The sequence below is a fragment of the Ambystoma mexicanum genome, chromosome 4p (assembly GCF_040938575.1).
Source record: "Ambystoma mexicanum isolate Mex_15411 chromosome 4p, UKY_AmexF1_1, whole genome shotgun sequence".
In the NCBI taxonomy this organism is placed as follows: domain Eukaryota; kingdom Metazoa; phylum Chordata; class Amphibia; order Caudata; family Ambystomatidae; genus Ambystoma; species Ambystoma mexicanum.
Genome location: NC_090927.1, coordinates 1065734694 through 1065760202, shown reverse-complemented (window position 1 = coordinate 1065760202; position 25509 = coordinate 1065734694). Strand labels below are relative to the sequence as shown.

The 25509-nt window shown below is 44.5% G+C and overlaps 1 protein-coding gene across 1 annotated transcript in view; it reads left to right on the top strand.

Annotated features, from left to right (window-relative positions):
• Positions 1-16197: 16197 nt before the first annotated feature.
• Positions 16198-25509, top strand: part of LOC138453630 (amine sulfotransferase-like) — a 377572-nt gene continuing 368260 nt past the window's right edge. The window contains exons 1-2 of the mRNA XM_069606656.1: positions 16198-16355; positions 18455-18619. Coding sequence (XP_069462757.1) covers positions 18466-18619 — 154 coding nt within the window. The 5' untranslated portion in view covers positions 16198-16355; positions 18455-18465. The remainder of the gene's footprint in view (positions 16356-18454; positions 18620-25509) is intronic.

Here is a 25509-nt window from a genome sequence, read left to right as displayed (position 1 = left end):
TTATGTAGTTGTCTTCGTTCAGGAACGTTTTCTTGGACATCCACCTCAGTGTTGCTTGCTTCTCTTGAAATGGTCCCCTTGTGGTACAAAGTGACAGGTGCATGAGCAATTGTGCTCTTCCTGGTGGGATTTCAGCTCTCATAAATTTTCTGGAAGCACGCAAGGCATAGGGTTATGAGAGAGCAGACATAGCAGCTCTCCTTGGTTGTTTTTTCCCTACCTTGGCCATGTGGGTACCACATGTCATTGGATATATGAGCCAAATTAGTCATATAGGAATTTACCTGATTGGAATCTACCTTTGCACTATGCTTAGCTCTTCTTACATTTTTAGCAGTGCTGCCGGCCTGCCTGGACATGGCTTCTATGACAGCATGGACTGTGGTCAAGTTAGTAGGGGTCAAAGCTTGTGCATGTGGAAACAACAAATCTTCTTAAAACAAGGGGTGTAAAGAAGAAGAAACAGCTGCAAACACAAAACATCACTACAGTTTGTATCGCATTCCCCATCTCGTTGCATTGCTATGCTCCAGGTGTATATTGGTTGAGGCTGCAAAACCTCAAAATGTGTTGTTATCTTGTTAGTGCATGGTAATTTAAGCTCTATGCCTGTAGTACTGGGCAAGTGCTCCATAAAACAATCCCTGCCACACTATACGTATTCTTGGATCCCCAAGTAAAGTGATAATGGATGGGTCCCCACTTGTCAATTGTGGATAGGTGTGTGCTACATACAATAAAAATGCATGGGAAAATAGTCTTGGAAGGATCATGTGCTCCAAGTCTCTTCGTATTACATTGACTTACGTCATTGAATTATCTTATGGAAAAACAGTCCTTTTACTTTCTTGATGGATGCTGTGTGTAAGAAAAGACAGTGTACCTAACTTATGTGTGTGTATTATCCTTTTCTAGCTCTCTTTTCTGGGATCGAGCCACTCGCGGTTGTGATTCTTCTTCTCTGCCATTATGTTCTTCTTGCATAAAATTGTCTTAATTTTTCCAGGAAGAGGCCTCACCTCTGCAGGGCTTCATGTCTCCAATATAGTTCCAAAGATTTTTCTCTAACAATTTGACTGCTTTGTCTGTTGCTTTTTTGACAACAAAGGGTCCATCGAACCGCAGTTTAAACAACCTATGCACATAGCTGCGGAGTAAGACAGAGTCCACCAGGTACATTAAAGGTTTCTTTAAGAGTCTTTCGAAACTGTCGGTGCTGTTGTCGTCTTCACTGTAATTTGGCCTCTTCCCACTGCGCCTGAAGTTGATGAGAAATAAAAGACGCACTAGCCATCAAAGAAGCCATATATTCATGCATCTCATCACCGCACACATTGGAGGTATCATTTGCATCTGTAAATGCTCTAGTGGGGGGGTGCCTGGGGAAGTTGTATGCACCGTCTTGTTAACACCTCGTGGGGTGTTAAATGATGGTCGGAGCCGCGCTGATTGCGCAATGGGAAGGGAACAGAGCTAAGGGTAGACAGTGGAGCCATCCTTTCTTCAAAGTGGCTTTTATTTTGGCTATTTTCTCCTTGAGCAGGCCACTCAGGTGCTCACACACATTGTTTGATTGTGGGTGATAAGCATAGAAGAACTTGTGCTGCATCCCTAGTAGGATCATGATATGCTCAAAAGTCTCATTCACGGAATGAGGTCCATTGTCAGATTGCAGGACCTCAGCCCCAACTTTGTGAACATCTCTCTAACGAGGAATTTTGAAGCCGTGAAGGTGTTGGGGTGTGAGCAGGAACCTGCTTCGATCCATCTGAAAAACATGCACACGACAACTATCATGTATCGGTAGCCCTGAGACACTTGAGTCATATCCACATAATCAATGTGGAGATGTTGGAAGGGACCATTTGGGTGTGGTATGGCTCCTCTCACTACATATAGAGTATGATCACCAGAACATTTTTCATAAGTCACACCATTCTCTGTAAATGCGGATATATGCTCCACCATATTCAGACAGAACCATTCTTCTCCTATGTGTGCAGCAAGTAACTCCTTACTCATGTGAGGAGGGTAATATAATGCAGTCTGCAACAACGCTATTGGGAGTACGGGTTTGCCTGTGTTTTCCTGTCACCATACGATGTTAATGGGAGATATTGAGCATTCCCTTCTCATCCATAAATGTTTTTCTTCCACCAGAGCCCTCCCCTGAAGTTCCATTATTTGTGTAGCTGGTACTGTGTTGTATCTTTCCTTTAGAATCATGTTGCACAAACAAATGTGTGTGTTTGATGGGGTATCAAAGTTTGTTATTCCTGAAAAATATGCTGCATGCTTTGCTTCTGCATCTGCTGCTTTGTTGCCATGGGAGACTGGGTCCTCCCCCCTCTTGTGGGCCTGGCACTTCACGACTGCTATGGTCGATGGGAATTGAAGGGCCTCTACCAGTCTGCCCAATAGGAGCGCATGCTGCACTGGTGTGCCTTCAGCACATCAGAAGCCCCTCCTCAGCCATCTTGACAGTCCAGAGTGTACTGTAGATGTCACATACACCGAGTTGGAATACACTGTGATCTCTTGGCCCTTGCGTGCTTCTAATACCATTATGAGTGCTACTAATTCTGCTACCTGTGCTGAAAAATGTGAAGACAATTTTGCACTTACTATCATTTCTGCTGTACCATCGGCTTTTAATGTCACCACTGCTGTCCCTGTATGTTTTTCCCCCGTTGTCTGGTATAATATTGATGATCCATCAATTTAAAGTACCCCCCTCCCTCAGGAGGTTTCTCCCCGACCTTGAGAATGTCGTCATACTGTTCCATGTATGTAGTACAGTCGTGTACGTAGTCTCCCTCCTCCACTGGTTCTGTTACAAATGTCGCTGGATTTACAGTCCTGCACCTTACTATCTTTATTGCTGGATTTGAGATGATCACCTCGTATACAGAGACCCTTTGTGTAGTCGGCATACTCTTGGGCTTTTCGAGTATATCAAAGAGGGCATGCTCCATGTAAAGTGGGGTACTACACCCCAAAGTAATACTCGCTGACTTTTCTACCGCAAATGCGGCAGCAGCCAGAGCTTGCTCACAAGGGTAATCTACCCTCGTAACTGGGTCTAAACGTCCACTATAATAAGCTCACGTTTTGCGCCCTACATTGGTCTTCTCTGTGATTTCCGCAGTCATCACTACTCCATTGGAAAGTGAGAACAGTAAGAATTTGTCATGATAGTCTAGAGTCCATAAAAGTGGAGACGGGCATATTGCTTTCTTCTGCTCTTCAAAGGCATCTGTCATTTTGTGTGTCCATGACAGCTTCCCCACCCCCTTCTGTGATCCATTGAGCCCGCTCAACAAAGGTCTTGTGTATGTACTGTAATCAAATACCCATACGCTGCAATAATTACAGAGGCCTAGAAAAGGCTGCATGCCCCTTACTGTCTTGGGTGTCGGCATTCAGCGGATCGCCTCTGTACTTTCTGGAGTCACCTTTCATCTGTCCTGGGATATCAATTGCCCTATGTATAGCACTTCGTTTTGACAATATTCCAATTTTGCTTTGTCCATCTTGTATCCCTTTTCTACTTATACTGTCAGTAAATACACCAAGTCATTTCAACACTGGTCTTTAGTCTTGCTGCAAATCACATTGTCATCTATGTACTATATGACAGTGCTCTCTATCAGTAGGTTTCCCAGATCCATCTGAAGGACCTTATTAAAGATAGATGGTGACTCGCAGTACCCCTGAGGTAATCTTGTGTGTTTCCAATTCCAGTTTCTATATAGTCGGGTCTTGTGACACTTCATGAGGAGGTATAGAAAAAGAAGGTGTTCTTTTAAATCGATTACCGTGAAGTGTGTGGCTTCCGTTGGGATGCTGCACAGAATTGTCACAGAATTCAGAACTAATGGAATTCTTCTTCTACTATCTGGTTCAGAGGGCGCAAGTCCTGGATAAAACGCCAAGACCCCCCTGTCGCCCGTTTCACAGGGTACAGAGCTGTGTTGCACTGTAATTTTGATGGTACTAATATTCCCTGCTTCACCAATGCGGCGGTTGTGCACCACCATCCAGCACAAGAAAGCTTGCAGCCCCCGAGGGAAATGACCGGTTTGGGTTTTAATCACCCCTTTCCAAGATGGCCACCACAGAAACAACAATAAACATCCTCCAGGAGGAGGCACACACCTCCATCGATTGCCCTGATTGGTCGAATCTGCTTCCTGTGCCCAGGCCCTTGGTATGCCGGATGGTGGAGCTGGCATCTTTCCAAGGCATGCTTGTAAGGCAACCGCAGCTGTGTGCAGCTGTCCACCGCTTTCCGCCATTGCCCCTTGTCATTGCACACTGCGCCTCACGTCTCATCAAAGAAAACAAAGGTAAGTCCAACATACTCCCAAGTACCGCCGGCACTGTTTTGCAGCCTGCCACATGTTCGTGCCATACTCCCCTGCCATGCCCAACTCCTTTTCTCCAATCAGCTGTTACTCCCAATTATTTCGAAAACTATCACCATAATTCACCTAGTTTCACCAACGATTACCCACCCATAGCACAAGACGCATCCAAGTCAGCGCATGCAACCCTCCTTACCTTCTGACGCACACATGTGCGTTCTGACAATGGAGAAATTCTGCCAATCCCCCACCGTAACAAGCTTCTGTCCCTCTCTACCTCAGAGGAACTATCAGCGTCTGCACATAAAGAGATGAACCTGCGCGCTAACCCCTTCTTACCTAGACATGCCCATGAGTCTTCCATAAGCCTTGCGCACATCTGCACAAGTCCCATTGCCCCGCCTTACAAAGCTGCACCTACACCACTCATCTCAAACCTGTGTACAGACCACCAGGTACGCCAGCCCCCTACCACTGATTATCATCCCCAAGCTACTCATGCTACGGCTGATCAGCCACACGCCGCCATCCTGCCTCATGTAAATGGTCTGTACCACCCAACGAGCTAGCCCACAGCTCCCCTACTGCCCCACCTCAACCACACTTACATGAATGCTCCAATCCACACAACACACCTCCCAATCACTCATCTCTGCAAGGAACGCCAGATTGTGCGCTCGCACCACTAGGAGAAAACCCACACACCTCCCAGCCTCTATCTTATTCATAAACGCTCACTTGAGCGCTTGATGCAGCACCAAGCACCACCTCTCCCAAACGCCAGCCACAGACCCTACTCTTAAATCAGCACCCAGTTCACCCATTCACTTACAAATACCAACCACTTTATCTTCACGCCACCATGCCAACCCAGTCCAAAACAACTCCCACCCTACCACATCAAGACCCTTGGCCACAAAACTAAAAACAACTGCCGCTGCCGTTCCTACCTTGGAATCACACCCTCAAACATCCCAACCACTCCAGGTTGCCCTCATTAATGCTAGATTTCTCCCAGCCCACGCCTTATATATGAATAGCCTCATCACTGCCCAAAAACGAGACCTCCTAGCCATCTGAGAGACTTGACTCGACCAGGCTTCCAGCTCTGCACTATCTCTAGCCCTTCCACCAGGCTACACCATCATAAGGAGCGACAGGCCAGACTCCGGAGAGGATGTGTCGCCCTTATATATAGTGAGTTCCTTCAAGTTAGACTCTGTAGCAACTCCACAGAAGAGCACAGTGAACACCTCACACTAAGACTGACCACATCCCCAACAAACTCCAACATCTACACATTCTCTACCGGGAACCAAGACATACAGTCGTTTTCGAGGAACATAATAACCACCTGCTAGGCAGCAACATCAAAGTCACTACCAGAGCCATATTCCTAGGTGACTTCAACCGGGGCATACACAACCCTTCTGATGCAGCAACCACCACTTCAGCAAATGCACTTTCAGGCACTGGCTTCACACATTGCGTATCCTCTCCCACCCACAACCAAGGCAGAACCCTCGACTGAATAGCTGACATGAACAGCCAGGTCATCATCAACTCCAACACCCCATGCCCATGGTCAGACCACCACATCATCAGCTTCTCCTTCCCACCCCTTAAACAACCCATCGGCCCACCACCTACACTCCGACCTACTCTGTCCCGTAGCTCAAGACTAATCACCAAAGTCTCCATGTCGCCCTCATTCAAGCCCCTTACCTCAGTACCCGTGGAGCTAACCGACTCCCAAGGCCTAGCTGCCCTATATGCCATCACCCTCACTAATGCTATCAACCTGGTTGCCCCTCTCATCCCCAGAAAGGCTAAACCCACTTGCCACCTCAACCTCTGGTTCACTGCATACCTTCAAACCTTGCGGAGTAAGAAAAGACAAGCAGAAGCGCTTTGGAAAAAACAGTCCACAAAGCAGCTAAAAAACGGCCTTGAACAAATTCCCCAAAAAGTACAAGCAATCTATCACAGTTTCAAAAGCCCAATTATACAACACTAGAGTTGAGAAGGCCAACTCAAACTCTAAGGAATTTTTCAAAATCCTCAGAGAAGTTGAGACACCCACCACAGCCCATTAATCCCATTGACAAAGACGAAACGTGGTGCACAAACATTCAGAATGCTATGTGCGAGAAAGTCTCCCTACTACAGAAAAAGATTCAAACAGAAACAGCGAAAAAACAACCCTCCTAATACCCCACACCTCTCTGAGGTGCATCAAGGCACCTGCTTTCAAATTCAGGCAATTGTCTGAGGCCGAAACAGACAACATCCCAAATAACCTTAAACCCTCAAACTGTAAGGGTGACATATGCATCTCTGGCAATCACACTGCTGCCCAGGACCTTATCATAGTGAAGAACTCTGGAAAGTGTGCACCAGACTCCCTTCCATTGGGAGCCCGTAAACAAGGAACACACTTGTGCCTGAGATGCCAGAGTGGGACTCAAAGCATCTGAGAGCCAAGACAGCAAGTATTCCTATGTTTTCACTGTCAAACCACTGCAAGCCATGATTCAAGTCTGTTCGAGCCCTGACAAACCAACAGAAGCCTCCGGAGCTGTCTTTGGCACTCAACAAGTCTTCAAGACGCTATCTCGCACACTGCAACCAGTTTGCCACTGCATCCTGCCAGCTTAACATGTTGTTGCCTCAGCTCGGAGTCAATCGTTGCCTCCTCTGCATTCGACTGCTTTACAAACCACCTGCATCTTCACTGCTGATCTTCTTCACCAGTCGTACTGATTCGGGTGGCCTCACGATCTTGGTGGCCTCAACGACCATAGAACCAGTGTTGCATCGAACCGCAAGACTCAAAATGTGATCAAGTCACCAATCTCTTGACACTCTACCGTTGAACTGGCCCCGTTGGCCCTTATGCTCCCTTTTTCGCTCTAGGACATATCCTTTTTGAAATCATTGAAATTAATATTTCCTTATTTCCTCTGCATCATTACCCATTGTGCTGCATCTTTCTATCTTATATCATATATTCTCGGTTCTTTCCACAGGGGTGAGTTTTGTGTAGTGTTTTTCTATTCAGTTAATGTTGCAGATGGTGTGTTTAATTTTTAGAGGTACAATCAGACATCCACACTCCAAGCTCCTCCCCTATGTTGCCTATATGTTGGGAACCAGAGATGATGATATGTGCAGTCCCAGTCAGTATACCAATACTGCAGAGAGGCACAGCTCCACCTCACTGATGATGCCCAACAAGGCTGAAACACTTGTATGGGCTTGCTGTTGGTACTCTTGTTCAGAGAAGAATTGCTTAGCATTTCGTTGCTGGACTGCCCCTGGGCCGGACAAAGACTGATATGCAGGGATATTTCTCCTCTGTGAAAGGGACAGTGAGCTAAAGACTTGGTTGAGACTCTCCCAGGGGCCATCCACCCAAGAACAGGTCAATGGGCCGTGTTCGTGCTGGCAGAGAGACTCCCATAACCCCCTTTTTGTTTTGCAATACCGCAGAGAAACTTTGAGACAAAATATCCATTGAGGAAACCCTACCTAAATGCACAGAGATATAGTATTCTTTTGTATGAAGTGCCAGAAGAAATGTGCATTTGAATAAAGAAGGAACCTGATGACGTCACATGAAATAGGAGTTGACGTATCTAGAGGTTGAATGAAGAGATGAAACAGAACAGTATTCTCTAAGAATTGAAGAACAGATGGTACAGATGAGCAACATTTCAGGCTCGAGATGAAGATGCTGATGCTACAAAACACTGAAGAATATGTAAATCAGTTTAAACGTGTGCAGTTGCTGAAAAGCAAGTAGGGAAAAGTATTCATGAGGCTTGCTACATAGTGAATTAGATTGCGGCGATGCGCCAATGTATATACATGGGAATGTATAGAACGTGGATGTTCCACAACTCACTTTAGCAGGCCCCTGAGACCTCATGAACAAGAAAGACTTTCAAATGAGTGGTGCAGTTGGAAATTACTGATGGCATGGCAAGTTTCTGAAAAGATGGGGCTGGTCCAGAACCAAGGAGATAAGACCACAGTGAAACTGATGACTGTCAAGAAGGCTACAACGAATGTGAGAAAGGAACACTCTTCTGTTTGAAGGAGCATGGAAAAATACTAAAGGTTTCTACAGTTCACCATTTAATGGAATTAAATGCTGCAAAAGGCTTGGAAAGAGTGGTCTTCAAGTCACATGGGTGAGATCGAAATAGCTTGGGTCAGGCTGTGCTCAAACTAGAAGACAGACTATACTCCCTTTATTTCCCAGATGGATTCAACAGTTACAAGGCCAAGTTCAAAAGCCTAATTGTCTGATAGACTAAAGAAAGTGTTGATGGATAGTGGGTTAATTGGAGGGGGGGGGCATAATCACGCCGAGCTTCCATGCACCTGGGGTGGTAGCCTGCATGCTGCTAACGTGTGGAATATTTTAGAGGGGTGCAAGGTGCCAAACCAATCACAGTGGGCTGTGTAATGAAGAGTCCTATAGTTTGAAGAACTAATTAATCGTTGTGTATTTAGTGACAACAATGATGATCAGTTATTGGGGGTGGGTTCTGATGCCAACCTGACTTAAGTACCTATACATAACCAGTGGCTATATAGAACGTATATGTAGATGTTCACTGAGAGCCAACCACAGGTACTCATTCATTTTGTAATTTACCACGTAGTATGACATCAGCAGTGATGAATTTTTGTTATAAAAGAACAGTGTTTTATTAAATGTTTCGAGATCGAGCTGTGCGTGTTGGTTGATGCCTGTTGTACTCCCTGTTTTAGATAATTGATATTGAAACAGAAACGCACTTTGCCAAACTCACTGAGTCATTTTGATTACTGATGTTTGAGTAATTTCTGCATCCCCATCCACCTCTGAGTATTGCTACCTCGACTTAAATGGCTCTTAGGAGTAAGAGTTAAAATTAACACATATATTTTTGTGATTGAACATTCCCTTTATTTTGGGTTGCTACTGGGTCACATTCACACCCCTCTTGAGAGTTTAGCCTACCTTCACCCCATGTTACCACAAAATGCAAAGGCGGTATATCTCTTAAATGTGTCGGTTTTACCTTTATGATTGGGTTCACACTTGTTTTGTAAAAGTGTAAGGGTTGGGTAGGTGGGTTAGCCTCTACTCATCCTTGTACTCCTGCGGGGCACAGTGGAATTGTCACATATATTTATTTTGGTAGTATTGTACAAGTGCATATTTTAGAGGGGCAGTTCCTGCATATACATGGGCAAGCGTCATCAGAAATCTTCCAATACCGTTGCAGAGAACATTCTGGCCCTTTAGTGTATAAACATCTATCCAGCTCGACTTTTAACTTGACCCGACACATCCACAGTGACACAACTGTAATAAATGCTATTTGCATATGCCATCTTTTTGAAGACTGTCTTTGAAGACTTGCCATAAGAAACTATTCAAAGCCACTGCTAAGTGACTGACTTTGCAAACGCACGGAGAAGGAGATTTGTCAAGAAAATCTAGAGCCTTGATCAGAGAATCGACTGGCAAACATCTTCTGAAAAACCTAGTCATCTGGTGTGAGTACAAGGTCACAATGTGCCCATTCTTTTATAAAGTAAATATGTTAGCAGATGACAGGATTTGTGTTGACACTGACTTTGTGTCATTGGGCTTCATTAAAGATTTGCCGGAGCAGAAATAACGTGCTGGCATTTCAGTATACCGACATGTTTCTAAACTGGCAAACTACAAGTTTGCGGGTGGGAGGACCTGATTTACCTCCCGTCAAAAGCTGGAGGACGACAGGCACACCACCGGCAATACAAAAAGCTGGTATTACTGGTGCTGGTAATACCGGAAATCTCCCCATGGAGTTCTAGGGGACTACATGGAATGGGGATTACCCACACTTGCCGGCACTTGGAATCTGATGGAAATTTCGGCAGTCCAAGTCCCGATGATGCTAATTCCGTCTGGCAGTATCTCGGACGGTTTCCTGGTGGGATACCACCAGACTTGTAGTGAGGCATTTACTTTCCCAATATGGAAGGACGTACAAAGGTCAACACAGGTTGTTCAAAATCAGCTGAAGCAGCTTGCATTTCTTGTCTTAACCCTTTTTGTAAGAGTATGTGGCTTCCCGAACGCATTGACAAGGAGACACGCTTTGTCCAGGGACGTCATTTCACCAAAATGCCAGGGGTAGCGTAAGTGACATCACAGTGCCACACCTCCAAGCGTGACATCACAGGAAGGGATGTCATTTGACCACACACCCCACAGGATGTGATGTCATTTGACCACACCCCACAGGAAGTGATGTCATTAGACCACGCCCCCACCATGACATCACAGGAAGTGGCCTAATAAAGCATTATCCCTCAGTGCATTAAGAAAAAAATGGTTACGATATCAGTGTATGCAACAATAAGCCGGACTATGCACCAGTACATTTTCTTATGCAATAGTTTGTCAGGCTATCTAATAAATGTATCTAGCTATTCAGAAATGAATCTAGCTCTCCATAAAAAGACATGCCATAGCAGTTCTGACTGCACTGATCGCGTTGGTAGCAGAGTCAAGATAGGTCTGAAAATGGCTGGTCCACTTCTGTAATGGCTCACATGAGTTAAAATAATTCTCATATGAATGACTGCCCAAAGCAAAGCCAGCTGTTATGATTAATGTAAACCCTTCCATTCATCACTTTTTAGTTTTGGCGGAAATCACTGCCTTGAAAAAAACAAGGCTTTGTCAATGTGCTGCCCTCAGCCAAATACCTACGATGGCACTTAAGTTCCTGTGATGTCACACATTATGATGTCACTTACCATGACATCATCTGTGGCAGAGGCTGTACTGTAAGGCTATCCACTCCCTTACACCTGGTACATTTTAAAAATAACACCCTTTGCCACCAGGTCATTTACATGTAAATGTTAGAGGTGTGCTTTATACGTGTCCATTAATATGGTATGACATTTGGTATGATTGCCATGCCTTGCTGACAGGCTGCAGTTCCATTGCAAAATACAAACTGTGGCAATTTGTTGAGCAAGTTTGATGTGACTACCCCTTCCGGCCATTGCTTCAACCACCTTCTTTTACATTTTTAACAAGGGGGCTTTTTTAGACATGCGCAAATTGCACATGCGTGGTGCAAAATTACGCTAATTTGTTGCGCATTGAAGTGCTAATTTCGGCTGATTGAAGATCACCCGCCACCGCCCCTCACTCTGAATCGCCGAAAAAAGGCCCTGTGTTTGTGCGTTGCTGGGAAGGCATCAATCCAGTGAGAATTGTAAGGGAAACTCAGAACTGACATTTTGCGTACAGTCTATTTTTTCACCATGAGTGAAGCTGAATGTAGACTTGGAAAGAAGCCAAGCAAATGACAAAAACACAAGGCTCTTTTTATGCTGCAGCAGAGCGAGCCAAAAGGGAATGACTTCAAAATAAATGTGCGTTTCAGCCTCATGCACAATGATTCAGGACTTTTGCAGAAACCAGGGCAGGACCCTGGCTGCTTTGCACTGGGATGAATCAGCAGCCGGCCCCTGATTTATGGCACACACATCTGCTGAGCAAAGGAGCCGAGCCCAGTAGATGCTTCCCTTGGGGTGCCCCTCGGGGCGGTTTTCCTTGCAGGATTCTGTAACAGGAAACTGGAAGTGTTACTTTCTCCTGGCAGACCCAGCATGACATGATGTTGGACCAGAGCCCAGGGGAAAAAAAAGTACCACTTCCAAGTTAAAATAAACAAACTTTGTCACACCGATGGCGGAGAGAGTTCCTGAATGCTGGTCAGGCTAGCCAACTATGAGGGCCATACACACACATATGGAAAAGGAAGAAGAGGCAGGATATTTTCAGCAGCTGCAGACCTGCACTCCAGTGTGGTCGGCATCACGAGCACGCCCATTACCTTTTTAACTATTCAACTCTGATGTCGCATTGGCTGAAGTACTCCATCTGCTGAAAGGCTAAAAAGCCTGCCTCGCTATTCTTAAATAGCACGTCCGAGTGTGTTCCACACTGGCAAAAGGTGAGAGGGTTTGTGCAGGCCACTGACGCGAAATATTTCCACACACCGGCCTTGACAGGACCAGAGTGCAGTGGCGCGCTCTCCCATCTGAATATTCTCTGCCTGCACACAATAACATAAGTCGAGTCGCACGACGCACGCGAGAGTGGAAGGAAAACAGTGTTGTTGTGACATTATGGGTTTCTGGAATACATTTCACCCAGGCAGACTGCGCTGCCTATCGCCAAAACCCTTTAACGCCTCTAGTCCCCTTCCCCCAATCCCAACTCTTCAAAATTCATCCCTGCACTCCCTCGCCTCTTCCAACACTCCAGTTATATTTTCATGTAAAAAACATTGTTTTCTTCAATGATATGATGGGATATATTTGATGGGATATATTTAATGCACTTAATAAGCAGAGGTTTCTACCTGCAGGCCCGAGAATTGAACCTGTGTTGCGCGTGTCATCTTGCTTCTAAGCAGAGCACGTTGTCGCTGAGCTATCCTCTTGGAACTGTAGAAAGTTCCTCCCGGGAAGGTGGACAGGTTGGAGTAAAAAACTGTAGCTCAACCAAAGGCATGTAACTGCCATGCTGCAAATATCAGAGCACATCAATAAATATCAATAATTGCGCAAATACAGCACCATTTTGAATGGCATCTCGTGCTATTACTTTTATGTGATTAGAATCAACTGTATCTGAGAAAACTGGGAAGTTGTTCATGTGCTCGGTGTTAACCACAAACTCCTGTGTACACTGCGTGCACGCATGCAAGCGTTGGAAAAAGCCTGCTTTCCTTGATTCAAGTTTCAACGTCGTCAACGTTATGTGCCGGCGGCAGCTTAACATTGCAAGCCGCCGCCGGCACATAAATTTCAACGTTAGTAAAATGAACTTGGTGCTGCTGTCAGCGGTGGCTTTCTTTCCAAAGCCGCCGCCAGCACGGCGGAACCAAATTCATTTTACTACATTGCAAATATATGTGCCGGCGGCAGCTTAACATTGCAAGCTGCCGCCGGCACATGAATTGCAACGTTAGTAAAATGAACTTGGTGCTGCCGTCGGCGGTGGCTTGCTTTCCAAAGCCGCCGCCGGCACAGCGGCCCCAAATTCATTTTAGTACATTGCAAATATATGTTCCGGCGGCAGCTTAACATTACAAGCCGCCGCCGGCACATAAATTGCAACGTTAGTAAAATGAATTTGGTGCTGCCGTCGCACCGAATTCATTTTACTACATTATGTGCCAGCGTCAGCCGGCAGGCTTAACAACATTGCAAGCAGCCGCCGGCACACAACGTTAGTAAAATTAATTTGGTGCTGCGGCCGTCGGCGGCGACCTGCGACCACGACCACCGGTCCACTCTGACTGTCTCTGAGCTGACTCACCTCGAGTCCTCGAAGTCCCTGGCCTTCTTCTTCAGTGGGGTGGATCGTAGATGCCTGGACAGTGGTCACACAAACTGGAGCAGGAAGCGACGAAGCACGCGTTTCGCATGTGCAAAATGGAAATCAAAATGGAGGACAACACAGCGTCGCAGCATGCTGTGGCCACGCCCCCTCCTCCTCTGATTGGTCAATGGCCAGAGGTCGCAAGAGATTGACAGGGGTCGCTGGCCAATCACCAGCGGTCGCTCTTGCAACCTCTGGCGACCCCCAAATGACGTCCCTGGCTTTGTCAGATTGTCTGTCTTGCTTTATAAGTTCACGTGTTGTGCAGTGTATATATCAGTGAATTCACAGGGAATGGGTGAATGTGTGAGCTACAATGTATTTGTGTGTGTCAGTGTTTAGGTTTATCAAACCATATGCAACCATATTCAAAGCGTTCAAATCACAATTCAACCTGATATCCCCACAACAACTCAGGTACTGCCATCATTTGTGACAATACCTGATATCTGGTAGGAGCATCTGACAGTACATTGGAATTCCCCAGCATCTAGTGGAAGCACATGTAGCAGGTATTGGGCCCACATGCCCAGATAGTGCCATGATATGCCCTGTTAGTCATTTGGCATGCCTGGTCCATTCACCATACTGTATGCCAACTATGTCCTTTATATGGTCTCCCAAAATGGCAGGCAACCAGGTACTCCCATCATATGTCTTTGCAGTATCATATACCCTGGTGCAACTTATCCTCTGCAATGACATCCCTGCCATGCATTCACTCTTGAATTAAGTACTCCCTCCTCAGATTACTGCCTGTGCCCCTCTCATCAATACGAGTATCCATTTTCAGCACTGGCCCTGTGCCCACGCTAACCCGTGTTAGTATTTTCTTGCCACCTCTACACTGACTGATTCATCCATGTGAGAGCCCCTCCTCAGCATCAGAGAACCCACTCATCCGTTATCGGGTCAACATTCATCCTTAGTTCTAATGTACTTCCTTGCTTTTATTGACTCATTAAACATTACTGAAAATACCTCAAAACCTACTTAATGTCATTACTCAGCACTAGAGAGAGGAATATTAGAACAAATGAGTGTGAACAAAATCTGTTGGTGAAAGGGACACTGCCTGAATGGGGTGCTGGGCCTCTTGTTTAATACAGAGAATGCATTGAGGTTATTGTGGGAGACAGTCATTATAAATGAGTCTGAAAACAGCTCCTCACAGTGGATGAAGAGGATAGCAATGAATGTTAGTGTGGACAACTGGCATTGAGGATCTTGTGGCTGATGGCAGCCGGTGCACTAATTACATTATGACTCCGGTTTATTTCTATTAATGAACAGTAGAAACCAGTAAATAGTGTACTCTGGAGGTGTGTTGCTACAGGGTGCTCAGACAGGTTGCCCCACTTTTTTCCATCGAAAACCGTACTAAACTGGTGAGAGCTGTTATTCTACCACGCGTAGATTATTGTAATTCTCTCCTACGTGGGGCAAGCAAGGCCAACATCCTTGAACTCCAAAAAGTCCAAAATAAAGCTATTCGCATCATCTATCAAATGAAATATTCAGAACCCACCACTACTGCTAGGGAAAAGCTTCCTGTTGAGGCCCGAATTCGGTTTAAGCTTCTCACCATCTGTCATAAATGCGTCTTTGGGACTGCACCAATTTATTTGAAGGATGTGGTAAGTGTTTATGAACCCTCAAGAGGGCTCAGATCAGCGGAAGATCTCTTGCTAGTCCAACATCGTGTGAAACGGTCCCGTGGGCTAGGCAGAGCGTTTCACATCCAAGGCGCTAAGGCCTGGAATGCGTTATCAGCTACACTGCGTAAGACTGAGGATTTACTCTCCTTTAGGAAACAGCTGAAGACCTATCTCTTTCATTAGTACCCTTTTCTTCCCATAGGTAGCCTGTGTGGTCTGTCTCTCGGCGCCTGGATGCCTACAGGCTTTGGCGCGGTATAAGATAAAATAACATAACATAACATAACATAACAGGGTCACATTCACACCCCTCGAGAGTATAGCCTACCCTCATGCCATATTACCAGAAAATGCAAAGGAGGTATATTGCTTAACCGTGTCTGTTTTACCTGTATGAATGGGTTTACACTTGTTTTGTAAAAGTGCAAGGGCTGAGTAGGCGGTTTAGCCTCTACTCATCCTTGTACTCCTGCGGGGCACAGTGGATTTGGCACATATCTTTATTTTGGAAGTAGTGTACAAGAGCATATTTTAGAGGGCTGGTTCCTGCATTTACAAGGGCAAGCGTCATCAGAAATCTGCAAAACCCGTTCCAGAGAACATTCTGGCACATTAGTGTATAAACATCTATCCAGCTCGACTTTTAATTTGACTTGACACACCCACAGTGACTCAACTGTAATAAATGCTATTCTCATATCACATCTTTCAGAAGATTGCCGTTGAAGGCTTGCCATAAGAAACTATTCACCGCCTGAGAACACTGACTGTCTTTTCGAACGAGTGGAGAAGGAGATTTGTCAAGAAAATCTAGAGCCCTGATCAGAGAATCGACTGGAAAAAATCTTCTGAAAGAGCGAGGCGTCTGTTGTGAGTACAATGTCATAATCTGCCCATTCTTTTATAAAGTAAATATGTTAGCAGACGGCAGGATTTGTGTTGACACTGACTTTGAGTCATTACTTTCCCAATATGGAAGGACGTACACAAGTCAATACAGGTTGTTCAAAATCAACAGAAACAGCTTGCATTTCTTATCTTAACCCTTTTTGTAAGAGTGTGTGTCTTCCCGAACGCATTGGCACAGAAGCAAGTTTTGTCCAAGTGTCTGTCTTGCTTTAAACGCACGCGTTGAGCAGTGTATATATCAGTGAATTCACGGGGAGTGGATGAATGTCTGAGCTGCAATGCATTTTTGTGTTTCAGTGTTTGGTTTTTTGAGTTTGTGATTCATATACGTCTGGTTGTGTAAGTGAATCTGTACATGGCTGTAGGATTGCACAAGAGAGCCATGCAGGTTATCAAACCGTATGCAAAGTGTTCCCATCATATTTCGACCAGATATCCCCACCACAAGTCAGGTACTGCCATAATTTATGACAATACCTGATATCTGGTAGGAGAATCTTACAGTACATTGCAATTCCTCAACATCTAGTGGAAGTACATGTAGCAGGTATTGGGACCACATGCCCACATAGTGCCATAATATACCCTGTTGGTCATTTGGCATGCCTGGCCCATTCACCATTCTGTATGCCAACTATGTCCTTTATATGGTCTCACAAAATGGCTGGCGAACAAGTGCTCCCAACATATGCCTTTGCACTATTATATTCCCTGGTGCTGCTTATCCTCTGCATTGTCATCACTGTGATGTACTCATTCTTGAATGAAATACCCCCTCCTCCATTTACTGCCAGTGCCCCTCTCATCAGTACCAGTATCCATTTTCAGTGTTAGTATCCTCTTGCCACCTCTACACTAACTAATTCATCCATGTGAGAGTCCCACCTTAGCATCAGTGCTTAATCTCAGCATCAGAGCACCCACTCATCCGTTATCGGGTCACCCATTCATCCTTAGTTCTAATGTACTTCCTTGCTTTTATTTACTCATCAAATATTACTGAAATACCTCAAAACCTACTTCATGTCATTCCTCATCACTAGAGAGAGGAATACTGGAACTAATGAGTGTGATCAAAATCTGTTGGTGAAAGGGACACTGCCTGAATGCAGTGTTGGGCCTCTTGCTTAATACAGAGAATGCATTGAGGTTATTGTGGGAAACAGTTATAATAAATTAGTCTTAATACAGGTCCTCAGAGTGGATGAAGAGATTAGCAATGGATGTTACATCATAAGATTGTGGTAGGTTTCGTTGACTTATATTTAACAACCCCCCCCCCCACCCTCATTCGTAAACCTCAATTACCATCCATTCCCCTTTTATTTACATTTATATACATATTTGACTCTCAAAATATGAGTCAAACAAATCTTCCAAGATTCAATGAGGTTTGTTTTAACCATTGCATACCATTTCCTACTCATTCCTACACTGCAACTTATCCACGGGCCATCAATGTTTGCTCATGCATCGACTGTCAGTTCAGTTCTAAAGGCAAAAAGAGCCCATTCCAAATTGGTGTCAAGAGTTACTCTTCCAGCTGCGCGCTATAGCTGCCGTGCTTCCCGATTCACACATGGCAGATTGAATTTGTGCAGGCTTTAACTTACCTGCTGGTATGTGTAGTTTCATTCATCTCACTAAATACATGGATTTACAGGTCACAGAATGCAAAGACATACCTGACAGGTGTAGTTATGTAAACTGACAGTGATTGTTGCAATCTGCTACAATGATTTATAGAAGGCTTTAAAACTGTATGCTTTGAAGAATGGCCTGTGGCGCAAAAACACCTTTTGGATGATACTATAAAATTAATCTCCAAGTTGGAATAAAAGATTTTAAAAAAAACGATTCCAATGTCACAATTTAAAATTTGTGGCACTGTAAAATTGGAATTCTTTGAAAGTAATAGTCTGGATCGTATCAGACCTAAGTCAAGTAATACTCCAAGGGTAACGCCTTAATGAAGAATTGTTAAAAATTGCAAGATCCTCAAGAAGAAAACAGAACTGTCTTCATATGTCTGATTTCTCTTTTTGGTGTGTCTCATGCAGGATCTATAGCGATGACAAAAGCAACCGATTCATCAGACGCAAATTTTATTAAACACAGTGGATTTAATTTATTGCGGAACGGCAGCACACCAGAATATATAGATGCAATGTTTGAAGAGGAGATCAGAGACAGCGACGTATTACAAGTCACCTATCCAAAATCTGGTGAGGTTCTTCACTCCCATTATTATCATCTCCTAAAATGACACTTATAAAGCAGTGTTTAGCTTTTAATTGGAATGGTCTATTCACTCCCCTCTGCATGGTCTAATTTGAATCGAATTGACTTTTATGATGAAAGCTTTCTAACCAAACCTGCGTTTTTGTAAATGTGTCCTGAGTTTGTAATTTAAACCTTCCAAGTGAAAACATTTGAATGTTCGAGATTGTATTATACAACCTTGTGCAGAAAAAGAATGTATCAGTATTAGCTGCAATAGGATATGCAACTTCTGAAGATACTAACGCATGAACATTTGTATATGGATAGAATGTAAAACAAAATGACAGGTCAAGATTTTCCCTTTTCTGCATTCCATATATGCCTGCTCTTGTTTGAAAAAAGCATACGAATACATATGCGAAAAAATGCATTTCTAAATTCAGGACAGGGTCACTTGTAAATCATGCCCACATTTACGTATATATATCAACAAATTAAAAGCAAAGGTTGACAATACATTGAAAAATATTCCGTCCTGATGTTGTGTTGAGTTCAGAGTAGCAGCCCCACATGCTGTGTTTAGGAAGCACCCCTAGCCATTTGACATGGCATCATAAACGTGGGTGCTGATGCCCACGTGGCATCCTTGGATCTCGGGAGGTGCTTGATCACTTGGTGTTCTGGATCCAGCATATCAGAGTTGCCATCTGAATGTGCGGGATTCTTTCTGACAATGGAGTTTTGAGTTGGAGTGTTTGACCCAGAGGGTCATGAAGGCCAAATTGCCGATTATTGTAGCAATGGATTGCAGATGTTTTTTTTCTTACACTCCAAGATGTCTGCTATCTTTAGTTTATTGAGACAGTTTTAGCAAGGATAATAGTGTGTTTTAGGTTATCCTCTCTTTTCCCTTATGTGGTAGGTGTCTTCCCTGTTCTCTTTACAATGGGTAGTAAATATAGTTGGACATCTTAATAACATATTGTTTGAAAAATACTTGGTTTTGAAAAAAATACTACAAATGCTTGGGTTTGAAAAATAGTTAGACTCAATGCATTCCTCTTTAGCTAAAAGTGTCTTGATTAAATTTGGGCAGGGAGTTATGCCAGTTTTAGCTTTTACTTATGAAACGAAATGTTGGGTTATCCTGAAACTGCCTGTACTGTGAAAGTTGTGAAGAGGATGTTATTGATTTTCTTTTTATTTGTCCTATTTAAAATCGACCAATACGAATATGGTTAAACATGTGTTGAGGATGTAGAATGTTAGAAATTCAATCATTGCTTTGCATGTGTGTAAGAAATGTTGCAAGCAGATTACAGAATTCATGCTATAGCACATTTTCTGGAAATGGCATTTTCTGGCCTAACTGAATAGTTGCTATACATTTATCAAGGTATTTATTAAAGTGTTGTGTATGTGTAACAACCTGTCCCAGAAAGGGGAACAGTAACTGTTAGGGAGAATTCTCATTTATGGCTAATTTCCCTCACCTAGTGAGTCCCTCAGCAGCTTTGCTGGATTTCTGGGGTTTATTTTTTCCACCTGGTAAGAGTATGAGCCTTTTTCCCACTCTTACATGTGTTTTGCCATCTGTATTTCTACTGTTTGTGTGATCCTGGGCTCTGGAGCTACACCATTCCATGATCCCCACTTTTTGTGTGTGTTACACAGCACCTTCAGTGCAGTAACACATGGTCGTCTTTGAGACTTCCCACTGCCTCCATTTGTCTGGGGCTGACTACTGTCTCGCAGAAACATGTAAAGTTGCCATTAACTTTATATAGTCAATTTAAACTGCAGACCCAGTACACCCCATCTTACCTGGAGTACTGGAAAGGGTTAATTCCTACCCCTTTTCGTATGTGCCTCTCTGAGCTTTATTTTGCTCTCTTAACACTAAGACTTGCCTGGTGGCAGTGGTCTCTACCCTAACTTTTCTACCACAATTATAATATATAAACGTGGTACTGTTTTAGGCTATTATATTAGCCTCGAACTTAAACCCGCTTGACCAAATACTTTTTATTTCGGCTCCGGTTGGGTTTTATTGCTATTTCTTTTTGTTAAAGTCCTTCTTGTGTTTATCTTTGCGCGGCAAACCAGGCTTGCCTCCTTTGTTCGCCGACCTTTGGCGGGCTTATGTCCAGAAGCCCTCCTTTGGTGTCTGGGTGTCTAGGTGGGCTGAATGTGAGGGAGGGGTTTAGTCATCCCCTGCACAGGGTCTCCTTGGAGACCCAAGTCGTACTTTGGATTGTTTGGCTGAGGTGGTTTTCCGGGCCGGACAACCCCCCTGCTGAGTGATTGACAGCCAGGCTGGGTGAATGGGGGATTTTGGCATAAAAGGCAGGACTCTTGAGCTTGAAGTCAGTGTCGCCACAGGAGCTGCAAAGAACCGAAGAGAAGCGGAGAAGAAGCCGGCTGCTGCAACTCCCGAGTCCTGGTGAAGCCCTGCTGCAGTCCTGAGCTATCTACCCTTCAACGACAAGAGAAGATCCAGTCCGGAGTCTTCTTTCCTTGAGCCTGGTGGGATCAACCAGCTCACCTTCCACAGGCAGAGGATCCTCTTCTTGGTCAAAATCGCTGCACACAGCTGTAGTGGTCCGGATAGCCATATGAAGAGCCTCTCCTGTTTTAAAGGAGCGCACCTTTTATTCACTGTTGCTTTGCTGCTGCTGGCTTCATCCCTGGGTAGTGCAGATCGCTCCAGACGTCCTCCTTATTGTCCCCACGACTGAAGCTTCAGGAACCGTGATTCTGCAGGACCTACCAGGAACAACTGCCGTGGCACCAGCTCTTCTTCATACGAATAAGGTACTGTGTGTACCTTCGAAGAACTAGGGTGAACCCTTTTCTCCTCACAAAAGGCTTGTCCTTATCTTCCTTCCATCTTAGAACTTTTGCTTCCCTTTTGACAATATCTAAGTACTCCTGGAAATCTCGAATCGTAAACTGTTCTAACCTTGTGATCCTCGACAACAGGACCCCAGTCCCATTGACACTGGCGCAGGCCTATTGACTTTTATCTACGTTTTGGAAAGTGTCTCTTGATTCTATACTTAACAAAAGTATTGCCTATGATTTTTGTCCCCAACTCTCGTGTTAATTCATGCGCTAAGTGTGTCTGACTACGGTAACATTTCTTCTCGCGGGTACCCTTCTCTTTCGTAAGACCGAACTGTCATTACTGTCATAAAGTGATCGCTTAATAACCCCCGGTAACGTCTTTGTTTCAAAACACTGGTCTGTCAAATCCAAATGTACTTAACTTTAATTGTTCTGCACAAGGGGAATTGGTTGTGTGTAGTGTATTTGAAATGTGGTTTTAATTAAATAGAAGTGAAGTGTTTTGAGAACAGATGGTCTAAAAATAAATGTACCTTTACTTTTTAACCAAAAGCCTTAAGTGAGTGTTTTCTTGAGTGACAGTAATTGTAGTCCTTTGTGTAATCTCTACTACTGCTCATTTGCTCTTGAGATAAGTCTGGCTGTTCTGCTACTGCTACCACTCTAACTGTGTAGTACAGGCGTGTACCAAAGGTGAAATTGTACAACCACCTGTAGTCTTAATCTTGTGTAGTGGTCCGTATGGGCACTGCCCAGGATTCTGCCTAACACTGGTGTATAGCGGTGGGATTTTTAAGTATAGTGATTACACTTGGAGTGCTGCTATTACCTTGGGTCAACTAACCACAAGGCTAAACACCACTAATTCTGTTAACTGAAATATCATGTCAAATTTGTAAAACTACAGTGAAGAGAGTCTCTTAAACTATACTGCTGTGGTTCTGAGAACCATGTGTAGAGAGAGGAGCCTCTCTGGTAAATGAAAACAATCTGAACTGGTTGCTAAGTTATTGGGAAAACAAAGTCTGGGGAGTGGGTCAGAAGGGCCTACCCCTCCAGCAAATGTGGATACTGATGTTTCTGATTCTGAGAGTGTTGGATTAGAAGAAGTAGATGAGTCCTTGTTAGGAAACCCTACAACTCCCTTACCTGCTCAGAAAGTACAACCTCTGTCCACAGGGACCCAAACAGGTCCTACTCTCACTCCTGAATGTATTGCACTTGAGAAAATGAGACTTGCATTGGAAGTGAAACGTATTGATGCACACACTGCCATGAAACATCAATAATTAAGGCTCAGAGAAATGGAGATGGCTCATGCTTTAGAGATGAAGAAATTGTCTGTAGAAAATGCTTCTCTCCCAGGATCTTCTAAGTCTTCCAGTTCCAAGAGACCCAGTATGCCAAAGGAAATGATTGGTATGTATGAGACTAAACTTGATGTTTTGGATTGGTTAGCAATGTTTGAGTAAAATCATGGGAATCAGGGTATCTCAGGGAATCAGTTGATTCCTTGGCTTTTCTCTAGGCTCCCCCCTGTTGCAAGTGATGCTGTCATGGAATTGGGGGAGGTAGATAAGCAGGATTATGAGTGTGTGAAGCTAGCTTTAATAGCTAGATTTGGGAAGACCCCTTCCCAGTACCTTAAGAGGTTTAGGACCCTCAAAAAGCATGTTGGTACCCCTTGGGCTACCTGGGTGTGTGACTGTTTGAAAAACTTAGATGGTTGGGTTAAGGGTTACAAAGTGAACACTTATGAAGGTTTGAGGAATCATGTTATGTTGGAGTCAATTTATGATGCCTGCTCTCCTGAGCTTAGACAGCACTTGGCTGATTGAAAGGAGATAGATCCTAAGAAATTAGCTAAGGCTGCTGACTTGTGGATTGCCAACAGGGCTACTCACAAGGATTCTCGGGCAACTGAGAAGAAGTATGAGGGAAAGCAGCCAAAGAAAGATAACGAGGAGAATTCCAATAATTCCAATCCAAAAGAGGGCCGCAAACCCTAGCCCGAACCAGGTTAAGCCACAAGGGAAACCGAATCAGGCTAGTTTACCATCTGGTGCAAGGCTAGTTTACCATCTGGTGCTAAATCAGGTGGAGGTCAGAGTAAGCCTCCATTCAATAGGACATTTGGTACATGTTTTGTTTGTGAAGCTACTGACCATGTGAAAGGGGATCTCAGATGTAAGGGTAAACCTTCAGGGGTCCACACTGTCTCCTTAGCCTTCTCCCAGGTGGAGGAAGTACTTATGACAAATGGTAACTTTCAATTACTGGCTGATGAACCCATGAGAGTCTCAGCTAGTGTTTCTTTAGTGTCCTCGAGTCTTTGGGAACAACAGAACTTAGAGGGCTATAACTCAATCCCAGATAATACTAAAGAGTATTATAAAGATAGTGTTCTTGTGAATGGTCAGTAGACCCTTGCCATCAGACACACCGGAGCGAGCATAAATGTGGTTGATGAATATTTTTCCAAGGTAGAGGATGTTGCAAAGCCAAGTTAGCTGGAGGCCTTGTGCAAATGGTTCCCCAGTTTCCAGCTTTTATCCAGTGCAATGACATGACTGTCAGAATACCTGCAAGTGTGCAAGGTGATGAACCTGGGAGAGTTCTGTTGGGTAATGACCTTAAAACTCTTGGAGTTATGTTTAGTACCCCCAGGCCTCCCAGTAAAAGGAGGCAGGAGCTCACAAGGGAGAGGACCTTGAGAGGCTCTCATGGGGACCTGATAGAAGAAACTATCACCCCAAGTCCACAGGACTTACTTACTGCTATTGCAAGAAATAAAGAGACAAAAGGGAAACCCAAGTCTACCAGCAAGAAACCAGCAAGCACCCCTGTGCCTACAAGGGCATCACCAAGACTGTCACAAGTCACACCTGTGACTCCTCCACCAGCTGAGGCTGAGTGTGAGGTTCAACCCTGTATGGTTACTCCAGATACTGAGGACTCAGATTTGGAAGAAGACCTTACTCTGGTTGGAGATCTTGACCATGTTGGACATCCTGAGCTGCAGTCCTTACTGGCAGAAGGTGGACCCAACAGGGCAGACTTCTGCAGAGGACAAAGCGAGTGTCCTACTCTTGAAGGTCTTCGCCTACAGGCAGCTTCTCAGCTCAATGGGGAAGAGCCTGGGAAGTATAGGTTGCACTGGGAAGATGGCCTCTTCTAAAGTGAACCGACTGAGTCAACCCCTGGGGACTGCAAAAGACTTGTTGTACCCCTAGTGAACCGACTCCAGTTCCTACAGTTAGCCCACAAGATACCTTTGGGTGGTCACTTAAGTTTTAAGAAAACCAAGGAAAGGCTCTCTTTACTTCTAATGACCAGCAGGATGAGTGCAAATTACCGTTAAATCAGTTTGCCTCCCTGTTCTCACTTTCACCAGGCTTGACCCCTTGGGGCCAGCATGATATCCTCACTCTAGTGACTGTTTGCTTGTGAAAAGCAGGGGGTACAGAATGTCAGACAATGTCAGAACCCACATAAGGAATGAGGTCAAGAAGATGCTTGATCTCAGGGTTATAGAACCCTCTACTAGTCCATGGACTAGCCCAGTTGTGCTTGCACCAAAGGCAGGATCCAAAGAGTTGAGATTCTGCGTGAACTATGGAGCTCTAAATGCAGTCACAAAGACTGATGCCCATCCTTTACCTAGGACAGATGAGCTAGTGGATAAACTTGGTGCAGCCAAGTACCTCAGAACATTTGACCTAACTTCAGGCTATTGGCAAATAGCCCTGACAGACCATGCCAAGGAGAAAACTGCATTCTCCACCCCAGCAGGCCTCTACCAGTTTAAGGTAATGTCTTTTGGACTAAAGAATGCACCTGCTACATTTCAGAGGATGGTCAATCAAGTTCTGAATGGGATGGAGGACTTCTGCATGACATACTTGGATGACATTGCAGTGTACAGCCCTACATGGAAAGAACATATTGATCACCTAGGGTATGTTTTGCCGGCTCTTGAACAGGCCAATCTGACCATAAAGGCAAGTAAATGTCATATTGGTCAGAGCAAAGTGGTCTACCTTGG